General features: G+C 36.5%; 1 protein-coding gene across 5 annotated transcripts in view; it reads left to right on the top strand.

Annotated features, from left to right (window-relative positions):
- Positions 1-16,504, top strand: part of XPOT (exportin for tRNA) — a 28,616-nt gene extending 12,112 nt beyond the window's left edge. For 3 of the 5 annotated variants that reach the window (XM_055808472.1, XM_055808475.1, XM_005242070.4), the window contains 17 exons: positions 1,128-1,364; positions 1,684-1,722; positions 3,725-3,787; positions 4,751-4,875; positions 5,750-5,894; positions 6,047-6,166; positions 6,336-6,430; positions 7,217-7,286; positions 7,694-7,932; positions 8,435-8,720; positions 10,564-10,753; positions 11,959-12,075; positions 12,161-12,276; positions 12,783-12,830; positions 14,270-14,341; positions 15,471-15,527; positions 16,036-16,504. In XM_055808472.1, coding sequence (XP_055664447.1) covers positions 1,128-1,364; positions 1,684-1,722; positions 3,725-3,787; positions 4,751-4,875; positions 5,750-5,894; positions 6,047-6,166; positions 6,336-6,430; positions 7,217-7,286; positions 7,694-7,932; positions 8,435-8,720; positions 10,564-10,753; positions 11,959-12,075; positions 12,161-12,276; positions 12,783-12,830; positions 14,270-14,341; positions 15,471-15,527; positions 16,036-16,062 — 2,046 coding nt within the window. In that variant the 3' untranslated portion in view covers positions 16,063-16,504. The other 2 variants (XM_055808473.1, XM_055808476.1) reach the window with 2 other exon arrangements.
- Positions 16,505-18,517: the final 2,013 nt, after the last annotated feature.

Raw genomic sequence — 18,517 nt, 5'->3', positions numbered from 1 at the left:
ACTTACAGTTTTCTCATACTCAAAAGCTTGTTATTAATACTCATTAATTAAAAACCCATTGCATTTTGTTTGTCCTTAGCATGGGTTTTTCATTTTAGAAGCAAAGTATTATTTCCTCTCCTGAAGTGTCGTGCTTACTGTTAATGTTGCTTCTGTGTTTTGTTGCCTTGAATTTTCTCTTCTGAGTGAATGATTCTGTGATAGGTATTGTAGTCAAGGTAGTTTTTTATGGTGATGCATTAGATCAGCTGTGCATTATTAGGTAGGGGAAAGAGCTTTTTTGAGTGTATGTATGCTGTTCTGTGTATCTGCACCATCAGACGTGAGACTTGAAATTCCTGGCTATAAGCTGGAAAAATACACCTGCTAATCAAGTACACGTTCCCTGGCAGTTGCAGTGTTTAAAGGACAGCTGTTTGCTACCCGCCATGCAGAAAGGGGAGCCAGTCCTTATGAAGTTGTAGTCCTTAGATGGCAAGACAATTACCTCTTTATTTTGAAGCCTTTGTCAAATTTGTATTCCTACTAAAATGCAGAAAATGTCTAACAATCTTACCTCAGTCTTTCTAAGGAAGACTTGTATTCTGCTTTTGTACAGTTATGGCAGGGAGCAAAGCATCTGTTTGGGTGACTGGTCTAGGGGTACTTTTCAATTCTAATCAACGTATTTCTGTAAAAGCAAGCCATAAATATTTAATATTAACTCACTCTTAAAGGTAGTACTGAAAGTTACTTGTTATCAGTATTCTGGTGAGCTACAGCTGTTAATTCTTTACAGTTTTCCCATAAAAAGATTTTCCTCTTACACAGCCTAAGATTTATGGTATGAATGTGCTGCTGTGTTTATTTTGAACCTGCTTCTTGATGTAAAGTAAAAAGAGAAACGAATCTGCAGAGACGAAGCAAGTTACTGTTGTATTATGGAGAACAGCCAAATCTGGCATTGCTTTAATTTCTTTCTCTCCATTCCCTGGGGAAAAAGAACCAGGCAATTAAACTTTCCATCTAGCAGGCAAATGTTGGTTTTACTATTTCTACATGCTAGACACGAGTAGAACAGTCTGTAAGCTCATCCCATTTAAACATAAGATCTGCTAGTATTTTTAATTGGACATCTTGTCTTGCAGGAAGATGATGTGGATTTTCTGGCCAGATTTTCTAAGCTGGTCAATGGAATGGGGCAAGCGTTAATAGCTAGTTGGACCAAACTGATAAAAAATGGTGACATGAAGAGTGCTCAAGACACTCTGCAAGCTATTGAAGCAAAAGTGGCCCTAATGTTGCAACTGCTAATTCATGAAGATGATGACATCTCATCTAATATCATTGGCTTTTGTTATGACTACCTTCACATCTTGAAACAAGTAAATACATCTGCCTTTCATTTAACATTGCTTTTTGACATATGATTTAGTTTGATTTCTGTGGGAATATATGAATCTCATACTATGTGCAAGCTGACTTGTGAAATAGTTTTTTGACTAGCCTTGAGAATATTTAATGGCTGTGGTCATGTTATTTCTGTGGTGGTGTTAGAAATCTGAAGAAATTGTGTTAAATGTTGTGTTAAGTGGGAAGAAGGTTTGCAGATCATATGGCTGTTAAAGCAAACCTGTCTTTTCCTATTAGACAGCAGTAAAGGAGTTACTGTACAAAAAATAACACTTGAAACTTATTTTGCAGCTTTCTGCACTTTCAGACCAACAAAAAGCTAATGTAGAGGTAAGTACTTTGTACTAAAGATCCTTTCTTTCAGTAACACTTTGGGTCAGAATCTTTCATTTTGCTAAAACAAATCATGTTTTGCTTCTGTGCTTTAAAATGTGCAATGTGACAATAATTAAAAGGGAAGACTTGAAAGTAAGGACAGTATGTTCAATCGTCTGCTGAATAACTACGGCTGTTTCTTCAAATAGTAAACCTATATTGAATTGTGTATGAAGATGAAAGCTATTTTAGAGCTGGTCTTCCCAAGCAACCCTTAAGCACATGTTGGTAAGCTCCTGCACAGTCTGTACTGTTGATAGGGGATTCTTAAATCAAGGTAGAAGAGGTGGATATTTTTTTCCCTGAAGCTTTGTATTTTTATTAAAACCTGCCCTAATTCCAAAGGATTGGAAGTAGTGTGGGAAGGGTTGTCATAAAATTTGACCCTTGATAGTATCATAAGTTAAAGTTATGAAAGAAGCTGCAATCCAAATATAACAGTTGTACTTAGAGTGAGCAGCTATATGTTAAGTGTTACATTAAACTGTACATTTAAGTTTATACATAAGCTTAAGTTCATATATAAAGCATTAAGTTAAATAAGGCTTATGTCTACTTCTGGAGGCAGTAAACTTGTTTGGGGTTTTTAGCACAGTCCTTTTACAATTTTTTCTCCTATGACCCTTCTGCACCAATATGGATGAATTAATTTAGATGCTGAACTGGTTAGATCAGTGCAAGTATTTTGTAAGTTCATACAGCCGATAGCTGTGATTACTTTTCCTTTACGAAGAAAACTAAATTCTGTACCTGTTCTAACATGAAGAGTTGAATATAGATAATCGGGGTCTAGATTATCTTGACCTGGTTTTGTCTAACGTCTGTTTAAACTGGATGAGGTAACACAATAAGAGAAGTTTGATAACATCACTGAGTGTTTTTATTTTTGTTACTATGTCTCGTTTGTTCTTATAACTGGATCAAGCAAAATTACTACTGCAGTGCACTTAAGGTGCTTAAAATTTGAATATGTTACTCTCTGGAAGTCTGTTTTGTTAAATTTGCGTTCATACTGAAGAAGTTCGTTAGAATTATTTCTTAATTTTACTGAGCAGCTCTTGAGGATTTGTGTTAAACTGAGAAGTGATCATACCATTCTTTCTTCTTTCAGCCGTTTAAAAATCTATTTTAATTTTCACTTGTTTTAGCTAACTGTGTGTGTCAGTCCAGTTTCTGTCCATCTTGGAAAGTGTGAATGGAATTGAGTACTCCATGTATTTTAAACGTTAAATTGGAATTCTAAAAACCTGAACTAGTAAATGCTTAGTAAGATCAAAGTGATACCTTTAGAGTTTGAGACTTCAGTAGAGATGAGGTCAAGTCTTTATTGCTCTTTTAGGACTTACCAACAGTCCCTACTAAGGTGAAATTGCATGTCAGTGCTTTAACCGATCTAACAACTTGCTGCTGCTGAAAAGGGAAGGTTTTGCTTTTCTCACTCGTTTGCTGCTCCTAGCTCTTACTGTTGGATTCTTTGGTGAACGAATTCAGCTTGTTAACCTGTCCCAAAAAAAACCCCAACCTTTAAAGGATGTTCAGTTAATAGAGAAGTTAATATTACAGCTAAGCTGACCTGCGCCTTTCAAATAAGATCTTGGACAGCCTGTTTAGCTTCCTCTACCTAGTTCAGTCATCTTAATTGTTTTATTTCCATGTGAAATAAATGGCATAGATTACAAGCAGAAAACAAAGCCAGGTAATACTGTCAGAGACTGAGAGCTCCAAGTTATCTATGCTGTGTATCTGGAATGGCATCTGTGTATTGTTTAGATATAATCAATCTGTTTTTATTTGGACTGTTAATTCTTCTAAACCTCTGAAAATAATAATTCAAATGGGATTTAAAATATTTGTAAGCATTTAACGCTTGATTTAATGTTTCCTTTACTGTAGGATTTTAACCATTGCTTCTTATCACTTGTCTGCTTCTGTGCTTACAGTTCTGTTTTTATCTTAGGCAATCATGTTGGCTGTTATGAAGAAGTTGACATATGATGAAGAATATAATTTTGAAAATGAGGTATTGTGTTATATGAGTAAATGGGCAAATGCAATTTAAATTGCATGTAGTAAAACCTGCTCACGCTTTTAAAATCCGTATTTTTCATAGACTTAAGGATTTGAAGGTAGGAAGCAAAGATATGTGGCCTGATTATTTTTTTTCCCTATGTGGAAAGCTTTTTCAACTTTTAGGCATGTCTGCATTTGAAAAAATAACATAGTCAAGGGCTATCCAAGCCAGTTCAATTAACAGGGTGTTTCTGGCTGCATTTGTGCAGAACTATTCCTCAGCGAATATGGCTGTGCTGTTAGCTAAACATAGCTGTTGATCTGGCTTGTTCAGTGTAAGTTTGCATGTTTCTGCACATCACTTCTGTCTTGCAAAAAGACTTGGGAAACATTTTGTAATGAAACTCTTTGGGATGTTGTTTGACCTACTTCAGATGGTCAGACCTCTGCAAAAATAAGCTAAAGGCATTGATTTCACTTTCCTCCCATGCTTACGTCTCTTGTCAGCCAGCAACAAAGATTGTCTATGTTAGACTTCACTTTTGCTCCAGGCTGTTCAGAGAGCTCTATAGTCTTAAAAAGGTTAGCTCAAACTGTATGCAGTCCATCATAAATGTTTCTGTCAGTTTAATTTTAAAACTAAATTAGATACTGAGAAAGAACACCTTTGAGGAGTGACTCAATTTTCAAGAACTGGGTCAATAAGGCTTTGCCAAGAGCATTATTTTTTTTCGTGTACTTTTGGCTAGTTTTCAGTTTGGAAAGCCTTTTTAATGTTTCTGGACTGAATGCAGTGGATTTCAACATATTACAACCAGCCAAAAAAGAAGCCTGCTGTTATGTTGCAAGAGCATAGGGTAAGCATTATTGAATTCTGAGTGTGGTATACTGTTCTCGTAGGTATGTTTTTGTTTTAGGTGTAATTGTTTAAACACAAAAATACAGACTTCACTGACATGTGAATGTTTTGTAGGGGGAAGATGAAGCAATGTTTGTGGAGTACAGAAAACAGTTGAAACTCTTACTGGACAGACTTGCTCAGGTCTCACCAGAGTTACTGTTGGCATCTGTCCGCAGAGTTTTTAACACTACGCTTCAGTAAGTTGGGTTTTTAAATGTGTGTACGCTATGCCCTTAGCTTTTTTACCTTTTGTAACTCTCGGAGTTTGTAAGTAATGTGTGGTGTAGCAAGGGAAGCCAATTGATAGAATTGAGCTTGTTACAACTTCATGATAAATATAACTTTGTATAATTTTCCTTGAGCTGTTTAGAAAGAAAAGCTTTCTTTTTGTAACATTAAAGGGTGGCTAATTTCTTTTTCCCTAGAGTTGTTACTTGATCCTAGTCATTTATGTACAAAGCAACAGCCATTTGGGCAAGTGTTCACTTTACACCTCAAGGAAATGTTTGAGAGATGGCAAATATTTTTGTGTATTAATGCTATTAGAAAACCAAGGGTGGATAAGGAAAAGAAACAAAGTGAAGTGGTTTTTTGCAAAAAGAGCAGAACCCATCGTGGTAACTATGCATGTAAATAAAGAAACATTATTACTAGTTGCCTGACTAAAGGCCAGTTGTGTGTATTCACATAGGACTCCAGTATTGTTGGTGGCTTCCTTGTACCTTGCTCTTTAGTGAGCCCTCATTTTAAGTGAAGCTGAATGGCTTGTCCATGGGCCATTGTGGGTGGTTTTGTACCTAAGCAAGCACTTCAAGAAATCTGTATCTTTCAGGTTGAAACTGGTAAAAGAAAATTGGTAGTGCTGTGGTGAATAGGTGATGTGTTTGTGGATAAAGTCTTTGAGAAGCATCCTGAAATATTGCCTAGTCTTACAGTGTTTTTCTTAGTTTAAATCTGCTCTTTTTATACTGTGCATCTGAAGAAGGCTCAAAAGAAAATACTTCTGTGGTGTAACTGTGATTATTTCATAAGCTACTACAGTCTAACGTGATCTTCATATTCCTTCTCTAGGAATTGGCAGACTACGCGATTTATGGAAGTAGAAGTAGCCATAAGGCTGCTGTATATGTTAGCTGAGGCTCTTCCTGTATCTCATGGTGCTCACTTCTCTGGTGATGTTACAAAAGCTACGGCTTTACAAGACATGATGAGAACGGTAAGCATGTGTGGTGTGGAAGGTATTTAAAAATGCTAATAAAGACTGGAACACTCTAGTTCAAATGGTTTATCTTAATTACCAGCATGTCACATTGTAGTCTTGGTGTTATAAGGCTAAAGCATTAACTTGCTAATGCTTTTTATTTGTAGCTGGTGACTTCTGGTGTCAGTGCCTATCAACATACATCAGTGACCCTGGAATTCTTTGAAACAGTGGTTAGATATGAAAAATTCTTTGCTGTTGAACCTCAGCACATTCCAACTGTTCTAGTAAGTTTCATCTCATTTACATTTTTGACTAGATAAGTTCTTTAGACTTAGGAAGTTTTCTTAGTTTCTGAGGGTCACTAAAGAAGCTGAGTTTCTTAAATTGTTGAATGATTAGATTTTCCTCCTGCCTTGTTTAGGGATTCTAAGACAGATATTTTCTCGATTGCAGATGGCATTTTTAGATCACCGTGGTCTTCGCCATACAAGTCCCAAAGTACGAAGTCGAACAGCTTACCTCTTTTCCAGATTTGTCAAGTCTCTTAAGTGAGTAAAGCTGTTACAGATGTAACCAAATGGCACTAAATTTACTATACATAGTCCTTCTGTACATCACAGTTGTCATTGAAACAGGCTGGGCTTCAAATGTACTGCAGTAAAATTAAGATATCAAAACAGTGCTCTAGCAGAGTTGTCCTATTGTGTGATACTAAGGTGGCAGTGGAAAAACTCACAGAACAAAGAACTGGAATACATATGCTTAGCTTTAGATGTTAAAACTGATTTAACAGTGTAAGTGACTGTTCTGCTTTTCTTCAGTGAACAGTTAAGAGTGAGTGAATCTGAAGACTCCCAAGAGTAACTCTTCCCTGTCCCTGACCAAATTACAAATATTTACAGAATTTATACTGATGACATTTTCTCAGCGTATTAGAGCCCTTCAAATAGTCCTGTCATGTTGGTCTTATTTCTCAGGCATGCGTTTAATGTAGAGGCAGGAGATGATTCAGATTTCAGAAGGAACCTATTTTTCACCTGTTAAGTGAAATATTTTCATTATCTGGAGTGGGGCTATTTATGTATATTAAAAAAAAAAAGGGGGCGGGGAAAGAAAGAAATGGTTTTTTCCCACTCTGCCATGGATTTGTTTGGCTTACCACAGGTACTATCTCTATCGGCCAGATTTTTCTACAAAAGTGCTTTGATATTTAAAGGGGTGTTCTATACTGCAAGGGTAGTTTAGGAGTCTAGCTTTACAGCTTAAAAATATGTCAGAAAACCTGTAAAAATGCACGTACTTCTAAGTAGTTATGTACTTGTGTTTTACCTCAGTAAGCAAATGAATCCCTTTATTGAAGATGTTCTGAATAGAATACAAGACCTGCTGGAACTGTCTCCTCCTGTGAGTATTTACAGCAGACTTTCCCAATAAATAAGGTTTACACTTGCTCGTTGGTGTGCCTGAATACTTGTTAAATTATAAGCTTAGCACGCAAACATTTAAGCATAAATAATTGTTCTGCTTTGGTGTGAGATCACTGCCATGCTTACATTTATACCTAATTTTAATAATCTTATGTGGGGGTTTGGGAGTATAGTATAGAGATGGGTGTGTGTTGTTTCTTCAACTGTATTTTTGCCTATACTTGATGCCTCTGCTTCAGTAGGAAGAGAATAAAACAATTGTAAACTTACTATAGAGATTACTTAGGCATGATTAAAGACAGTGTGTAGTATCTTTTAAACTTTGAGAAGACAACTTTTGATGAAGGACATTTAGTGAATTATGCCTGTTATCTTCCATTTTAGGAAAATGGTTACCAGGCTCTGTTAAGCAGTGATGATCAACTTTTCATTTATGAAACAGCTGGAGTATTAATAGTTAACAGCGAATACTCTGCAGAAAGAAAACAGGTTCTAATGAGGAATTTGTTGACTCCACTGATGGAGAAGTTCAAAGTATTGTTAGAAAAACTGATGATGGCACAAGATGAGGACAGGCAGATGGCACTGGCTGACTGCCTCAATCATGCTGTTGGGTTTGCTAGGTAGGTACGGCACAGTGACTCTCTGTGTGTTTCTGGTTTGAGTGAAAGGGAAATATAAAGGATTGATTGGGAGGAGGGGCTGAGTTTCTACCTGTGCTGCTTTGACCTAGAAAATCATCAGTGGTTGAGAATTTATGATAGCCCAGAAGATTATTTAAATCCCCTTTAAAAAAGGCTGCTATGGCTGTAGATACAGGGGAATATTGAGCAAGTTTATAGTAAACCAGCATGTTATTCCCTTCCTCAAAGAATTGTGTGGAGCTATTTTAATCCTATGTTGTTTGTAAACTATCAGAATTTTATTCTCCCAAAACTGCCAGAGCGTAGCTACCTCATATCAAATAATTCTGTTCATTTCTTCTAGTGTTTGGTTCTCATTTTATGAAATGTAATATTGTAGTTCAGTGCATGGATTTTAAACCATATGTTACTCTTGGTGTTATTGCTTCTTCACTATATTGGAACATGAGCTTATATAATACTCGGTGCGTTGCTTTTACAGCCGAACCAGCAAGGCTTTCAGCAATAAACAAACTGTAAAACAATGTGGCTGCTCAGAGGTTTATCTGGACTGCTTACAAACATTTTTGCCAGCTCTCAGTTGTCCATTACAAAAGGAAGTTCTGAGAAGTGGTGTCCGCACTTTCCTTCACCGCATGATTATTTGCCTAGAGGAAGAAGTTCTTCCATTCATTCCTTCTGCCTCTGAACACATGCTTAAAGATTGTGAAGCAAAAGATCTTCAAGAATTCATTCCTCTTATAAACCAAATAACAGCTAAGTTTAAGGTATGATATTGCATAAGCTTTTGGGGGTCAAAGTGTTGCTGATATCTCTTCTGGTTCCAGAAAAATACCTGTGTTAAAACCTTATCTCACAATTAATAAGTAAGTACATTTCTAAGGCTGCTACGGGGAGACATTGTCTTCAGCCACAGTTGTACATTGCTGGACTTGCAGTTATTAAATGAGTGGTTTTCTTTCGTTAGTCTCAGAATTTTATGGTGTTTCTAAATTTTGGGGTTTAATATTTTTGAATGTTACTTGTAACGCAAAGATTTTTTTCTTATTGACACAAGTAACTTCCTGCCTCCCACTGAAGTGTTAAACTAGTATTACAAACTATGCAAGCTTTGAAGTGAATTTTCTCATTTCTTACACTGAGATTTCCAGGAGGTAGAGGTACAGGAATATCAGATCTGTGTATTGGGAGAAATATTGACTTAAAAGATGTCAATGCAGTGGTGTTGCATAAAAAAGTATGCAGGCTTAATGCGTTGTTATTTAAAATAGATGGACAAATATGGAGGTTTTGAAATAGAGACATGATATAGTATTAATTGAGAGTAGAACTGTCAACTGATTATTTAGCAAAGGTTCCTGAAGTATAGCCTTTGCATTCGAACTGTGTGAAACCAAAAAGCTCTACAAAGTCAACTAAATAGATGAAGTTACTAACCTGTTGCGCATGGTTTGTTCTGTGGAGCTGCCACAAGAATATTGCACTGTTGTGAATGTGATGGGAAATTCATTGCTGTATGAGAAGGTTAAGAAGCCCTTTTAAATAGGCTTAAATAAGTCTGTCAGCAGAATGGAATATTGAAATTACTAGAAGTAGTGCATTTTGTGAGCAGTAGAACAGCTATAAATATACCTGGGTGAATCTAGTATGTGGACCTCTGGAGTATCCCATCTGCCGGGCAGAGAGAAAGAATTGTAAAAAATCAAGTATTTCAGAAATTATGGGGGAAGACTTACTATTTTAGTCCTTTTAGCAAGTTATGCTAAGAGCAATTCAAGATAACAGATAACTAAAAATAGTCTGTGAGGTGAGGCAGGTAAAAAAAAAAAAAAGTCACAGGAGCAAGACTGGACAAATACCTTATTGAGGTGTAATTAACTTTGATACTGTACCATTCTTGCCACAATATGTTAAAGATCCTAGCTTCAGTAGTCTCACCTTGAATATTTTCAACGTACAGTAAAATGATTAAAGATAAAACCTTTATTAAGCATTAAGAAACTTAACATCTGAGTTGCCTCTTTATGGAACTCTGTTGTGGCTGAATAGCACAGACCTTCAGATTTTCAATTGGGAATTGTTCAGTTAATTTAGTGCCCTTATACTTCTCACTGCAAGTAGGACGTAAATGACAAGTTTATCCTGTAATGCTAGTAGTATTTCAGCTCAGGAAAACTTTTTTCTTTAAGCAGTCTTTAAAGACAAGTGCTACAAAAGGTGGCCTGCTGCCAGCTTTAATGTTAGAGATGCATTTTCTGTTGTAACTATAATGACCTTACAACAGTCCCCCTTGGTATTTCAGGGGATTTGAATTAGTGTCTGTCTGAACAGAAGGATGAGAAAGCCTGGAAAAAAAGCTTTTGTTCCTACTCAGAATGAGACTATATAGGCCTAGGTATTTTTGTGCAAAAGATCGGTGGCGAGTAAGTCAAGATGCAGTAATGTTCATGGTGACTGACGTGATTAATTTTGTTATAAGTAGTTGGTACATGAAAATACTAACTTTAAAGGTGAATCAAGCTGAGAATTGTAACGAACCTTTAAGATTTAATTCTGAAATGTTCAGTTGCTATAACTGTTGGCGTTGATGCCCTCTTCCAATTTCCACAGACACAGGTTTCACCTTTTCTGCAACAGATGTTTATGCCACTGCTTCATGCTATTTTTGAGGTGTTGCTCCTTCCAGCAGAAGAAAATGACCAGTCTGCTGCTTTAGAAAAACAAATGCTACGGAGAAGTTACTTTGCTTTTCTGCAGACAGTAACTGGCAGTGGAATGAGTGAAGTCATAGCTAATCAAGGTAAGTAGTTCAGTTTCTCAAAGGATAGTACTATGGTTATTCCTCTCTCAAGTTTTGTCTAAAATCATTAGCCTAGTTCCTGTCAAGTACTATTAATGATGTTAAGGTAGAATGGACTAATGTAAATACAGTATTCCAATTACCTGTTGTGCAAGAATTCAGGTTTGTGAATCCTGCCGTAATAGGCATGTTCTTCCCATTGATCTTTTCAGTTTATATGTGATCACTGTGTCTAGGAGGACAAGAACAGTGTATCCATCCCTGTGCATCATGGTATTTGGTGAATCAGAGATCATACAGTATATAATAACGTATAGCAGTGTTCAAACTGTTGGGTGAGGCCACTCACAGCTGCCAGTATTTGTTGTGGTGTTCATTTTCTGAAGGACACATGAGTAACTCCTGTCATTTGTTTACTACTATAGATATCAAGATCAGGGGATAGTAAAAGGCATCATGTGACTTATTATATATGTAGTTACCAGACTTTCCTTGCCCTTAGTGGCGAAATGCAAATTAGTGCTTTTAAAAGCAGGAATTTAAAGTCAAATGTCCAGTTTCTTGATTCTTTAAGTAATTCTCTTGGTTTGTATTTCATCAGAATGGCTAGGGGCTTTGAAAAGCTTTGAAGGGACTCAGCTGGTAGGTGGAGCTCAAAATTCCTTCCCCCCATCCTAAAATGATGGGTGGTACCTGTGGGTAAGGAAAGAGTGGCATTAAGCAGTAGTTGAGAGCTTTCTTGAAAGACAGGCATTTGGCAGTTGTGATGGGCCAAGAAATTTTTTAAAGAACCAAATGGAAATAAACATTGACACAGCACAGAAATTTTGTGGTGAAAGTATCTTTCCATATATTGGAAGGTAAGTGCTGCTGAGTTTTGATTAACTCTACCAGTTTTGTGTAGAGAGGAGAAAAATTTGTAAGCAGGTCCAAGTACCCTGCTTCACCTTTGGAGATTTTAATTGCTCTTCTGGCCTTTAATACAAACAAACTTTAAAAAAATAATAATAATGATTATAACCTAAATAAGAGTTGTCTTGCATCGTAGGGGAAACTTCCCAAAAATATTTGAGATTTGTGCAAAAAAGAGTTATTTTGAAGTTGAAGCATGTCTTCCAGGTCAGTATTTATATGAAATACTGTAAGAGCACAGAAACATTTTAGGCTGCAAATTGAAATGACAAGCTCATTTTAATGTGTTTAAGGTGCAGAGAATGTGGAGCGTGTGTTGTTCACTGTCATTCAAGGAGCAGTGGATTACCCAGATCCCATTGCACAGAAGACTTGTTTTATTATTCTTTCGAAGTTGGTGGAGCTTTGGGGTAAGGCTGTCTATTCGTAATTTCTTTGCAGCTGCTACTAACCATGAAGCAATAATAGAATATGGAACGTTGTTTTTCTTCTCAGGAGGTAAAGATGGACCAGTAGGTTTTGCAGACTTTGTCTACAAGCACATTGTTCCTGCATGTTTTGTAGCACCTTTGAAGCAAACATTTGACTTGGCGGATGCCCAGACAGTACTGGTGTGTATTACAGACTTGGGTTTTTTGCTTTCATTCTTGTGGGGCACATTCAAGCTAATAAACCTACAGTGGCCATGTAGTATCAAAGATCATAATCATCTCACAAATGAAATACTTTGTTTTTTATTGAGGTACCTGGATGATTTAATTATTGAATATTGTGGTGCTGTCTTCTGTAGTTCACCTATGCTCAAAACCAAGTTAGCGAGTCACAGATCTGAGTATTTAGCATTGACCTATGTTACTTATTAACTCGTGTTCAGTGAAAGTGAACACACATTGGTGGCTGTCCTTTAGTTCATTTTGGGTTCAGCTATGACAATTTTTTCTGTTTAGAGTGGAACAAAAATTGGGAGGTTGAGGTGTTCAGTTAACATTGTGTGAGAGGAAGATGAGGGAATAATGGCATGAACTAGCCCTTGTTTTCAGCCTCGTTAGGTTCTTTGGTTTTAAATATTTAACCAGTAGACTAATTGAACAGTCTAATGTTATGTATTACATTGCAGGCTTTATCAGAATGTGCAGTGACGTTAAAAACAATTCATCTCAAAAGGGTAAGTTTCATACTATGCAGGGAATAACTTGTAGGTTTCTTTCTAGTGCTTTATCAATTTCTAAAAATTAGATACTTACTAGAGTGAATTACTACTCTACTCTTTGATAAAATAATAGGATGACCGTAATGCTGTGCAAGGACACAGGATCCAGTAGTTCTACCACTTGATAATTACTGCAAAATATTGACTCTTCATTAAGGACAAAACTGCTCACTTGATTGTTACTGTGTTTAATTGAAGAACTGGCATTCTTTCACTTTTCAGTGTAGTACTTAAACTGACATAAAAGAGCAATTAGAGATGTACTATAAAGTACTTCTGTGAAAAAGGTATCTTTTGATGTATAGGAGACCACATTGAAAAACATTGATGGAAAAAAGTGATTTATGCATTGTTTAATGACTAAAACACTGTAGCATATTTCCATTTTTAATGGAAAATGAAACAGTTTCTATGTTTTTGTGTTACTGTTTGCAGATACGCCCTTTAACTTGCTGGTTAATGCTTTTCTCAAATGCAAGTAAAAGCCACAACTATACAAAAATTGTGAGAAGTTATAAACTGGCAGAGAAGAGGCTTGTTTTTTAATTGAGGAGAGCTTCTGAGTTTGTTCCTTTCTCCCCAAAAGCAGTGAAAAGATAAATACATAGGAAATCCAGCTTTAGTAAATAACTTCCTGTTAAAAGTACTCTTTCTCTTAATACTACAAATACAGGAAAGTGATGTGACACCTTTTCCCCTCATATGAACTGTATACCATATTCTAGTTCTAAGGTAACTTCTGTGTGAACTAATGAAGTCAATTCACTTTCCTGTGGTAGATGTTTTGGGTTATGTTTATATATACTGCCAGTGTACAGTAGTCCCTCTTCTGATGAGAGGTATCTAATCAATGCAGATATCTCTCAAAGGATTAGAAGTTCCATTTTATTAGTTTAGTCCACTGTAAATTTATGGTCTGTGTTACAAGAAGAGAAACACTACATCCAGGGGTACTTGGATACTAAATTTCACGGTGGGAGTAGTATGGTAAAGCAGTTGGCAGATGCTAGTTGCCAGGTTTGGGGCAGGGCAGGGGTGGGGTGTGTCTTTCATATGTCAGATAGTGAAATAAGGGCCGTCTTCTTACTTAACTGACTTTTACAGTTAACGTGTCACGATCTGACTGGCTGTATTGTAATTCTTATTTCAGTGCAATTTTCAGTGCATTCTTCTTCTATGATACCAAATTGCTGTAGAGTCCTTAATGCCAAGGTTAAGAAATCTTTCTGTTTGCTATCAGCTGATAATAACATGAGCATTTGATATGCATAACTTCTCTGTAAAAGTCATGTAGACCACCTGTCTTCAAACTCTCTTGTACCATACAGTAGAGAGCTATGACTTGTCATTTGTATAAAAACATACTTGAACAAATTATGTACTGCTTTCTTTAGGGTCCTGAGTGCATTCAGTACCTTCAGCAAGAGTATTTGCCTTCTTTGCAAGTAGCTCCTGAGATAATTCAGGTAGGAGTTCTTAAAAGGACATTTGGAAAACTTACTGATCGTAAATGTTAAATGGGAACTAAGTTAATACTGACAAAGTTAACCTCCTACTATCCCTCAGTAAAACTTACTGTGATATTGCATATCAGAATAGGATTTATTTAGCATAAGGAGTAAAGTTACTGGAAGAGTACCTTGCAAAAAAAAAAAAAAAGTTCAGTGCATGTGACTGTCTTCCTACTTCAGCTCAAATTTTGACTTGAGGTAAAAGTATCAGAATACTTAAAGTAATAGCTCAAAAGTAGCATGAACAATGTTGACTGTATAGGAAGTGTGGATAAAGGCTGTATTCCACACTACAGAAATTTAAGCCACAGCACTGGTTCTACTGTCAAAAATTATGTACAATAAATGTGTGTGTGGGTTGCATGTTTATTTTGGAGTAGTGTAAGGGTTCTCAAAAAGTGAAACTTCACACCTGACCGCTGTCTCAACATTAAGCATTGCTAGCTGTAATGGTAAGCATTGCTGTAAAGAAATTGTTAGATGAACACTGACAAGTTAATTGCAATTAATTTGGATACTATAGTTACCAGGTCTGCTGCATTAGGAGACAATTATACTCATAGTAAGACTTAAACTGTAGAACTTCTAAGTGGTGTTAAATATATGTAAGGATCCAAGTATTATCTCTTGCCGGCACCCCAGTGTTTTCTGATCTAACTTTTTCAAGTGACAAATATATTCAGCTGTAATCTAGAGTCACTTAGTGTGTGCATAATTTTTAAGTGTAAACGTTTGTCTGAAGTACTCATTTCAAAGCCACCAAAAGTTACTGGGAAAGTTAAAAAAAAACTTAGAATCCCCTTGGTTGCAGTCCTCTTAGATAGTTGTGTTTCTGTTACTCAGCTAAAAGTGAATGTGATATCCTGTATTTGAAAATACAGTTTTTTCACCCCAGAATGCACTTGGTCTGTCATAGCCTATTACAATTTTTTTATCTAGAACATGCTTTTCTTTGGTTGCACGTTAGGGAAAATACAAACTAATATCAATGGCTTTACATACATTAGGAGCACATAGAATACCTTGTATCTCAGTTTGCCTTGATGCTTCATTTAGTTACTTAGTATTTTATTCTGTCTTACAGGAATTCTGTCAAGCACTTCAGCAGCCTGATGCTAAAGTTTTTAAAAACTACTTAAAGGTAAAGATTTTTTTTTTATTATTTTATTTAAATAGCTTTTAATTCTATTTGGACTTTATCATACAACTCAATCATGGTAGTGACCTGAAATAAAAATGAAATATTGAATTATTTAATAGTTTTTTAGCTGTAGGGAATCTTTACATAGTAAATGCGGTTACCTGGAAAGGAGCAAACAACAACAGCAACAAACCTACAACTGTAGGACTGTCACTTATCCTCAGCACCTTGCAATTTCTTCAATAGCTTGATATTCTTGTGACTTATGTTTGATAGTTGAATAGTTAAAAAGTGATGCTATGATTGTAGAGAATGTCAGGACGCTTCATTTTTGAGGGTGTGAATGTAATTGCACAAGTCACATCCTTGAACCTAGTGTGTTAACCAGTATGTTAAACAAGAAAATGAGCTCCGTCAAGCTAATTATCTTATATGTCAACAATTCCATGTTTTATATTTCATTTGTCTTAAAAGGTTGTTTGTTTTTTTTTTAATAAACCTTTAACAGGTATTCTTCCAGAGAGCAAAGCCCTAAGGAAAGTACTGGACTCCCATGTTTCCATAATCCAGAACTCTGGTTGTTAATTTATAAAAATGCTAACTCTTGTGCCATTCAGACTGGTTTTGTTTTTAAGAAATGTTGCTTTGTGCTCACGTCAGTACCTACTTTAGCCTTTCACAAAAAAGAGAAATGCAAATCCCCCACCTGTATCTCGACCATGAAGGTATGTGACAACATGAAAATTATCTGTATACCTACACAAACTTTTCTTATGTATAGGATGATTTAAGCTTATGCTGTAACACATACAGCAATGAAATGACACTTATTTTTGAAATTAAATGTAAAAAACCCTTCAGATCATAGCAATGGTTATTAAAATGTGTACATTTTTGATACTGAGTAAAATGTTTTCATAAGACATAAAAATCATTTGTTCATGTATGGTGACATGAAAATAAAACAATCAAAGTCATTCTTGTAGATAGTCATTTTATTGAAGTTGTCTTAATGATAAAATATATATATACCTCCTATAAAACAGATTGGTTTAATAAATGATTTCATTTAAAAGTAGCATCTGGTTCTATCTTCTTTTATAAAAAAATAAAACTCTATCCAGTGAAATGTTAAGTCTCTTTGAATCATTTTGCTTGACTTTTTAGAAGCTACAGCATTCTTTGACCTTCTGGCTGTTACATTTGGGAAGAACCTGGCAATTTTTCTTATGCTTGGATAAAAAATGGTATTGCAGTCTTGCATGTGGAAGATGCTGGCAGAAAGAACGGCATTCACCGCAGTATTTTAGTAAGGTCGATGGTCTATACAAAGGTTTTAGCAGGGTGTTGTTACTTCTGTCCTAAAATGTATTGGTTGGTCAGTTTGTTTCTTTGTTGTTTTTAATTCTATGACATTAGTTTTCATAGCTATTTCATGGGGACAAGGGGGAGCTATGAGTCTTCCCATGCATGGGATTTAATATACTTTCATCAAGAACTGATGTCTGTTTTTCTAGGCTTTGTGGTACTAGGTGGTTCTTCCAGTTTAAACGGAAAGTAAGCGAGGAGGTGGATCAGAAGCAACAGCCAGCAGTGGAGCATGGTGGCATTTTGAGGATGCTTTCTGCAATTCCCTCCCTTTTCGCTGAGGGAAGAAAGGCAGAGGGCTTACCTTTACTACTCTTCAGTATGATAGTATCACTTTATAAGATATTTTTTTGTTCCTGATTTTTGTACATCTAATCAAAAGTTTCTTGTTACTTGATTTGCTTTATGACAGATGTAAGTGCTTGTGTTTTTTATACTTCCTAGTCTGTCCCATTTTCCTCCTTTTCCTGCCATACCAATGCTAGAGGTCCCCTGGGTCCAATAGCTGTTTTGTTTTCTCCTGTAGCACAAGATGCCTTCCATGTTTGACTTGATGCTTCTCATATTCTGTGGGTCTTCTGCAGCTGCCCCCACCCCACAGCTCAAGGTGCTGTACCTCCAGCCACTGCAGCTGTTGCTGTGTTTGCTGTCAGTCATTTCTGTGTGTTTGGCTTGGTCTCCTTCCCCTGCAGTTATGGCAGCTTTACTATATGGAGGGAAGAGCTTTCAGTAGGCAGATTATGAAGTGTACGATAAGGTAGGGCTCTTCTGTCTTCAGCAGAGTGGTTTTTTGGTTTTGAATTACACTGTCATTGTAATGGAGTCACTTTTATTTTTCATAAGTGATTTAAACTTTCTCTTCTGAAGTAAGGGTAATACTGTTTCTTTTAGTATTGTGTAAAAAGCAGGGGAAAAAAGCCTGCAGTTACTAATTCTGTTAGTGTAATTGACTGTGTCATTTGCCTAACAGAGCATGATTTAACTTTTATCACATTACACCCTCGTGAGAAAAGTCTTTAAACTGGCCACTGCCAAAAGAGACTGCACTTCTTCCTCATCCCCACCATTTCTCTGTGTGCTAAATCTGGTGTTCATCTAACCCCATAATGAGCTATTCAGGAAGCTGAAGTGACAGAAACACTTTCCCCCTCAAAGCATGGTGCCTGCTGCGGCGGTGTCAGGTGAGAATGCAGAATGTGCAGAGCGTAGGAGCGAGCTGTGCATGGCAGCTGTCGGACTGGCTGTATTCTAAACTTGTACCCTTCTATCCATCAATGAAAGAGTACATTGTAGGGTGGATGGTTAAGTAGTCTGGAACTTTGGAGAAACTAATTTTGTTCAGCCTGAAGAATTCAGAAAGGATTGTTTACTTTCCTGTGTTTTGACTGTTCCATCAGCATAGGTATACTGTCAGGGATAATGCAAGGTGTGAGCTGTAAACCAGGGTGTGTGGATTGGTTTCTGTATTTTTAGATAAACATGTAAACACTGATTCTGGCTACCTAGCAGGTTATTTGTTCTGCAATTTCCATCTGCAGTGCAGAGACCTCAGGTCTGCAGCTGTTGTATTGCAGTTGTTCTGTGGTGGGTATGCAGTGCCTAGGAAATACCTTTGCAAAGAA

The sequence above is a fragment of the Falco peregrinus genome, chromosome 6, assembly GCF_023634155.1.
Source record: "Falco peregrinus isolate bFalPer1 chromosome 6, bFalPer1.pri, whole genome shotgun sequence".
NCBI classification, from domain to species: domain Eukaryota; kingdom Metazoa; phylum Chordata; class Aves; order Falconiformes; family Falconidae; genus Falco; species Falco peregrinus.
The sequence above is the reverse complement of the archived record's forward strand: the minus strand, read 5'-3'. Positions and strand labels throughout refer to the sequence as shown.